The sequence below is a fragment of the Carex rostrata genome, chromosome 19, assembly GCF_964058835.1.
Source record: "Carex rostrata chromosome 19, lpCarRost1.2, whole genome shotgun sequence".
Taxonomy (NCBI): Eukaryota; Viridiplantae; Streptophyta; class Magnoliopsida; order Poales; family Cyperaceae; genus Carex; species Carex rostrata.
This window is the reverse complement of record NC_135936.1, coordinates 1,232,248-1,240,169: the sequence shown is the minus strand read 5'-3', so window position 1 is coordinate 1,240,169 and position 7,922 is coordinate 1,232,248. Positions and strand designations below refer to the sequence as shown.

The following is a 7,922-nucleotide window of genomic DNA, read 5'->3' as shown; positions in this document are numbered from 1 at the left end:
TGAGATGCATACATGTTTAGTTGTCGTGTCCGAAGGTCAAAACAGGTCATAGATACATATCATGACAAGTTGGCGTGACAAATTGTACAAGATAATTGGATACATGATCTCCTCGAGCCATAAGAAATGATACGAAGAATGATTCACACGAGCCATTTGGAATATCGGATATTGACAATATACTTAATCATGAATATTATAGAAGATCATAGAGACTGAGATAATGAAGATTATAAGGATCACACTTTACCATTTTGTTTTATCAATTTCAATTTATATCCAAAAATATGATAAAGTAGATATGAGGTTGTGACCACCTGAGTCTAGCTGTTGGATGATTGGAAGTCCAATTCAAAATTCAAATAACCAGCCCTGGTCAATACTAAAAACTAGGCACAAGCAACAAAAATTAATCCTTTATTCTGTAGATCTTGTAATATGCATAGAGCCGTTGGCAACCCCCTTGGACCCCATTATAAATAATGAGCTGTGTTATCTGTCTAAGGTGACAGAAAATATCCTCACAACTTACACCTTTGAAACCATCTGAGAGATTTAGCCTAATCCATTGTTGTTTGTGCCTAAACTTCAATTATCTTTTCAGCAAACTCAAATATACTTCACTGAAATTGATCATTGTGAGATTAGAGTGAAGCTAGTGATTGTCTGGACTTAAAGCTTTTGTTGCTCGCCTACATCAAGCTGTTGTGCTTGTTTCTGAGCCGTAGTTGCTCATATGTCTGTTTTTGTGGATCATTGGTGTTGTCTTGCCGGTCACAACTTGTATTTCTTGTTAAACTTAGTGCATTGCTAATCTCTCTAGAAACTGAAAATAAATGCGATTAAAAGTAAATAGATGAGTTTAGAGAAATTTGACACGCGGGGTGAACTGATAACGGAGTTCGGCAAAACAAAGGCCTACGTCTCCGGGGCATCGCAACCTCTTCTAGGTGCGCCTTTCTGTACCCAACGAGAAAGGATTACAACTTTGAACCGGTGAGCCCTTACAAAGCAACAGAAAGTCACACGGCCAACTAGAATAGAGAACGAAGTCTCAAAGTTTTAGATCCTCAAGAGAAACACTCTAAATCTCACTCTAACCTAATCTAACTCAAGATTAGTGAAGTGAGTTTGAGGTTGTTTGAGAGATATTGAAGTTTTAAGCTCAATCAACAATGGAGGACTTTAGCTCACAGAAAATCACTTTTTAGAAAGTTAGGGTCGGCTGTGTTAGCTTGGAAAAGAAGTCATATTTATAGAGACAGCTCCAAAATGTGCTTTTTGGCTTAAAACGTTACATACGTTTGTTAAAATGTTACAACGTTTTTGCTCAATTTGAATTTAGGTTTGTTTTTTCTATGAGATCGATCAAAATGTTACCAACGTTTATAAAACATTACGTAACGATTTGCACTGTAAAAACTTGCTCAAAAACAGGATTTTTGAAACTTGGAATTTAATTAAAACGTTACGACGTTTTCAACAAACGTTATAACGTTTTATGATATTTCCTGAGTTTTGATCAAGTCATTCCTTGGTGTTTCTTTACAGGCTAAATCGTTATAACGTTTTACAAACGTTACCAATGTTTGTATCATGTTGAAACAACATCAAACACATTTTACCAAGTTTAAAATATTACAAATTAAATTCTTGATAAATGTCTTCATGATTTCTTCAGTTCAAGTCATCTACTTTGCAATTCCAATTGACTTGAACCTGCATTGATCTAAAATAGAAGAAATTGTAAAATTCAAATAATTGTATGTTTTGCAAATTAGTTAAATAGACAAAAAAGATTATTGCTACAACCAACATTTCTTTATGTATTGGGCAATAGAAAGGTGTGCCTCGTTTTGGGTGCACTGCCCTAGAGACGTAGGTCCTTCAGTTGGTTGAATTCCGTTGTCAACTCGTGTGTCACTTTCTCTAACTCTATCTATTTACTTTATTGTACTTTATTTATATATATTCATCAATTCTTGATTCCGCTAAGAACTCTAAGTAGATAGATTTACTTAATCACATGAACGACGTTTAACTTGTCTATCCGACCGATAGTTACAAGTTATAGAATTTAAATTTTAAACAACCACATATTCAACCCCCCCCCCCTCCCCTTTCTAGGTGTTGTTAAGGACAACACTTTTAACTTGGCACAAATCTCAAAACAGATCCTATAGTTTCTATAGGAATTGGAATGACTTTGGCCCGACTATGATTAATCTGGGCCGTTCGTTTGTAATTTACTTGAATCAGGTACCTAGGAGGATACGGGTTAAGTCTTCTAGTTGGTTAATTTCTAAGGACGATGATTTGTTTCTTTTTTTTTGATGTATGCACAATAGTATTTAGGTATACGTTTGTGTGTACGTCGGAAGTAAGACAATGAATAATTTGCTCTCACAATCAGTTGATTAGAAGACTGGACTTAAGTTCTTGTACTTTATTTATATATATTCATAAGTTTCTGATTCCTCTAAGAACTCTAAGTAGATAGATTTACTTAATCACATGAACGACGTATAACTTGTCTATCCGACCGATAGTTACAAGTTATAGAATTTGAATTTTAAACAACCACATATTCAAACCCCCCCCCCCCCCCCCCGCCCCCCCCAAAAAAAAAAATCTAGGTGTTGTTAAGGACAACACTTTTAACTTGGCACAAATCTCAAAACAGATCCTATAGTTTCTATAGGAACCGGAATGACTTTGGTCCGAATGTGATTAATCTGGATCGTTCGTTTGTAATTTACTTGAATCAGGTACCTGGGAGGATACGGGTTAAGTCTTCTAGTTGGTCAATTTCTAAAGGTAATGATTTGTTTCTCTACTTTTGATGTATGCACAATAGTATTTAGGTATACGCTTGTGTGTACGATAGAAGTAAGACAATGAATAATTTGCTCTCACAATCAGTTGATTAGAAGACTCAACTTAAGCTCCAATTTCATTTTATTTTAAAAAAGAGTAAAATAAATATTTTATCAATTCAAAATGAGTTTTAATAGAAAATGCAATAAATTGAATAATTTTGTGAGTTTTTTAAATTTAAAGGAGTAAATATAATATTACAAATTTTAGAGGAAAAAATATAATTTCGATTTTTGTTTTTAGCATGCGTGAAATTTCTCCTAGAATTCACATTTGCTGTCATAATTTTCCTGACATAAAGTTGTCGCGCTTACCACAATTTTATGACATAAAATTTTAGCGATTCACAGCTTAATTGTTTGAAATTTTCTACGTATCTTAAAATAATTTTCCCAAAAACTTACACTGCCGTACACATTCCATCCGAATCGGACAGTTTGAGGCTCTATATCATAGTTATGATATCGAAAACGAACACGTTATTACTGCAAGGAGGTTGATTTCTTGGAAAATCAAAATTATTAAAATGGAACATGTGATAAAATTATAAAGAGGCAGAAGATGAATGATTTGGTGGTAAGTTTAGTTTTTCTTATTAGGATCTGCTAACAATAATTAGAGCATCTACATCCCTGAAACTCTTGGAGTTTCTAATCTGATGTGACAATTTCTAAACTAGTTTCAGGAATGCATATGAGTTTCTTATTTAGCAACTTTGCTCCAAAGTTTCTTAATAAGAAATCGTTTATAAACTGTGACGTACTCAAATAATTCGCTGAAATTCTTTTCTCTAGTAATTTATTTGCTGATGTGGCAATTAAGAAACTCTAATTTTAGTTTCAAGGATGTAGGGGTTTAGAAACTTTTAGAGACAAAATTTTTAAAAATTAGTTAATGTTATAAAATATATTTATGTGGATGTTCATTCTATAACTTCCAATATTAATTATCATTTCATTGCCCACTACCTCCACTACCTCCACTATCTCCACTACCATGGGCATTCATTTTCTCATTTATTATTGTAACATCTCTTTCTAGCCTATAAATAGAGGCTTTGTAAATAGAGAAGATGACACACATATTATATACAATAGTGGAGAATACAATTTTGTTATTGCTCTCTTTATCTCTCTTGTTATTTACTTACTTTTGCTGCAACTTTATCTTAATTTTACAACACGTTATCAGCACGAATTGCTCAGAAGAAGTTACAAAGTAATAATGTAAGTAATTTGTGTGATTAATTATTATATCTTTCATTAATTTAAATTTCATTTAAATTTTTTATTATATTTGTTTGAGTTTATAAGAATCATTCCTTGAAGTGAATGATGAAATAATAACCTGAAGTTATTATCAAAACTAAATATTTATCAAGAACCTGAAGTTCATATTACCTGAATATAATAATAAGAGTAATAACCTGAAGTTATTATCACAACTAAAATTTTATCAAGAACCCGAAGTTCGTATTACTTGAATAAAATAATAACCTGAAGTTATTATTAGAATTATTTACATCCTGAAGTTCTATTATAAATTTTAGTATAAAATTAATATAATAACCAGCAGTTATTATAGGCCACTGGATGAATAATAACCTGAAGTTATTTTCAATTAAAAACCTGAAGTTTTATTAGAAATTTTCATATAAAATCAATATAATAACCATAAGTTATTATAGGTCATCGGATGAAAATATAACCCGAAGTTATTTCAAATTAAATTATACAATTGTGCAGCCAAGCAATTTAATAACTAGAAGTTATTACATAAAATATTTTACTATAACCTGAAGTTACTAATACATTTAAATTTATTTATTTATCCATGCAATTTACATATTCTTTTATTTTATATTCATTTATCTCCTTTTTCATAATATGAAAATATGATATTAATAACCTGGAGTTATGACATTGATGACATTGATAACCTGAAGTTATGACATTTATAATTCAAAATTATGGCATTCATAACCCGAAGTTATGGCATTCATAACACGAAGTTATGGCATTAATAACCTGAAGTTAATGAGTATCTATTTTGTAGTACATATGACAAATCTCACAAAGTTTGAATTTATCTCCCTTTTCATTTATCATAACTTGAAGTTATGGTAGTAATAACCTGATGTTGAAAATACATATTAATGAGAAAGAAAAACGTCATGAAGATGTTTGTTTCAAATATGGGATGATAAATCACTGGTCGCGTACCCGTCGTACGCCAAAACATTTTGTGGAGCTATATCAAGCCACAATCAATAAATAAGGGGAAAATATGAAAAATAACTTTACTGAATATGACCCCAAAATAAATGCCATATGGATACACATCTTGATGTATCATATTTCTTTCATAATGTCAATAAAGAAATATATATTATTACTTAGGGAGAAAATATAGTATAAAAATTTATATTTATGTTTAATAAAAGTTTAGTTTACTTTTTAATTTTTTTTATGAAAAGTAATTTATTTTTGCATTTTAAAGGAAAATGGCTGACGCAATGATAAGTAATGAAGATCCATGTCTGGTAGACAGTGGAACAACTAATACCATATTGAAAAGTAAGAAATACTTTTCACAATTGTATCTTGGTGAGACTAATATTCACACTATATCTGGCACAAGTAATTTAATAGAAGGCTCCGGAAGAACTTGTATTTTGTTACCTGAAGGAACAAAATTAATAATAGATGATGCATTATATTCAAGTAGATCCAGAAGAAATCTACTAAGCTTTAAAGATATTCGAAAGAATGGTTATCATATTGAAACTATGAATGAGAAAAATTGCGAGTATCTTCATATCACATCTATTAAGAATGGCCAGAAGATCATAATTGAAAAGATGCAAGCAATGTCATCTGGATTATATAGTACTTATATAAGTAAAATAGAATCAAATATGGTTGCTAACCCGAAGTTAACCGTTACTAACCAGAAGTTAGTTGATCCAAAATTATTTACATTATGGCATGACAGATTGGGTCATCCAGGAAATATAATGATGAGGAGAATAATTGAAAGTGCAAATGGGCATCCCCTAAAGGACTTGAAGATCCTATTATCAAAAGATATGACATGAGAAGCATGCTCTCTTGGAAAACTAATTATTAGGCCATCTCCAAATAAAGTTGGACCTGAAGCTCCTTCATTTTTAGAAAGAATTCAAGGAGATATATGTGGACCATTTAGATATTTTATGGTGTTAATTGATGCATCAACACGCTGGTCACATGTGAGTTTGTTAGCAACAAGTAATGTTGCATTTGCTAGACTATTAGCACAAATTATCCAATTGAGAGCTAATTTTCCGGATTATCAAATTAGAAGAATCCGGCTTGATAATGCAGGTGAGTTCACTTCTCAAACTTTTAATGATTATTGCATATCTATTGGAATTACGGTAGAACATCCAGTGGCCCATGTTCATACACAAAACGGTCTGGCAGAATCGTTGATTAAAATATTACAATTAATTGCTAGACCATTACTCATGAGGTCTAGTTTACCGTCTTCCGCATGGGGACATGCCATATTACATGCCGCTGCACTAATTAGATTAAGACCAACTGCTTATCATAAATATTCTCCATTACAATTGGTCTCCGGAAGAGAACCAAATTTGTCTCATCTAAAGGTATTTGGTTGTGCAGTATATGTTCCAATTTCTCCTCCACAACGCACAAAAATGGGACCTCAAAGAAAGTTGGGAATTTATATTGGTTTTAACTGTTCTTCTATTATTAGATATTTAGAACCATTAACAGGAGATGTTTTTACAGCAAGATTTGTTGATTGTCATTTTAATGAATCAATATTCCCAAATTTAGGGGAAGAAAAACAAAAACTGGATAAACAAGTAAGTTGGAATTCATCGTTATCTTATCTTGACCCCCGAAGTGGTCAATGTGAACTCGAAGTTCAAAAGATCATAAATATGCAAAGAATTGCAAATGAATTGCCTGATGCATTCACAGATACGAATAGAGTTACTAAATCACATATTCCAGCTATAAACGCACCCGCTCGAATTGACATTACAAAAATATCTAATGAATCTAATGTGCGTAGAAAACGTGGAAGACCACTTGGTTCTAAGGATGTAAATCCACGTAAAAGGAAAGAGCAGAATAAAGCAGTTGGTCCAACCCCAGAAGAGGTTGATGGTAAAACTCCTGCAGAAGTCAATAAAACCCCAGAAGAGGTTGATAGTAAAACTCCTGAAAAAGTATATAAAATCCCATAAGAGATTAATGGTAGAACTCATGAAGAAGTTGATAAAAACCCAGAAGAGGTTGATGAAGTTCCAGAAGAAACTCAAGTACCAAATGATTATGAGATTTCTATAAATTAAGTAATAAATGGTACTATATTAAATAGAAATAAAACACATGTTGATGAAATCTTTGCATTCGCTATAGCAAGCGATGTTATAAACAAAGAAGATAATGTGCCAAAAACTGTAGAAGAGTGTAGACATAGAAATGATTGGCCTAAATGGAAATATGTCATACAAGCAGAATTAAGTTCATTAGAAAAGCGGCAAGTATTTGGACCTGTAGTCCAAACGCCCAAAGATGTTAACCCTGTAGGTTACAAATGGGTATTTGTCATAAAAAAATGAGAAAAATGAGATTGTGAGATATAAAGCAAGGCTAGTGGCACAAGGCTTTACACAAATACCTGGAGTTGATTATGAAGAAACGTATTCACCTGTAGTGGATGCGATAACTCTCAGATTTCTAATAAGTCTCACAGTTGCAGAAAATCTAAAAATGCGACTTATGGATGTTGTAACAGCCTATTTATATGGTTCACTTGACAGTGATATATACATGAAAGTCCCAGAAGGATTGAAAATGCCTGAAGCATATAAGTCAAAACCTAGAGAGATGTACTCTATAAAATTAAGAAGATCTTTATACGGACTAAAACAATCTGGTCGAATGTGGTATAATCGACTGAGTGAGTACCTTCTAAAAGAAGGATATAAAAATAATATAATTAGTCCGTGTGTTTTTATTAAAAGA

At 32.0% G+C, this 7,922-nt stretch overlaps 1 protein-coding gene across 1 annotated transcript; it reads left to right on the top strand.

Moving 5' to 3' along the window:
* Positions 1-5,380: 5,380 nt before the first annotated feature.
* Positions 5,381-7,138, top strand: LOC144571914 (uncharacterized). The gene is made up of 2 exons (XM_078321309.1): positions 5,381-5,516; positions 6,723-7,138. Exons 1-2 carry the CDS (start codon positions 5,381-5,383, stop codon positions 7,136-7,138), a joined length of 552 nt encoding a protein of 183 aa, XP_078177435.1.
* Positions 7,139-7,922: the final 784 nt, after the last annotated feature.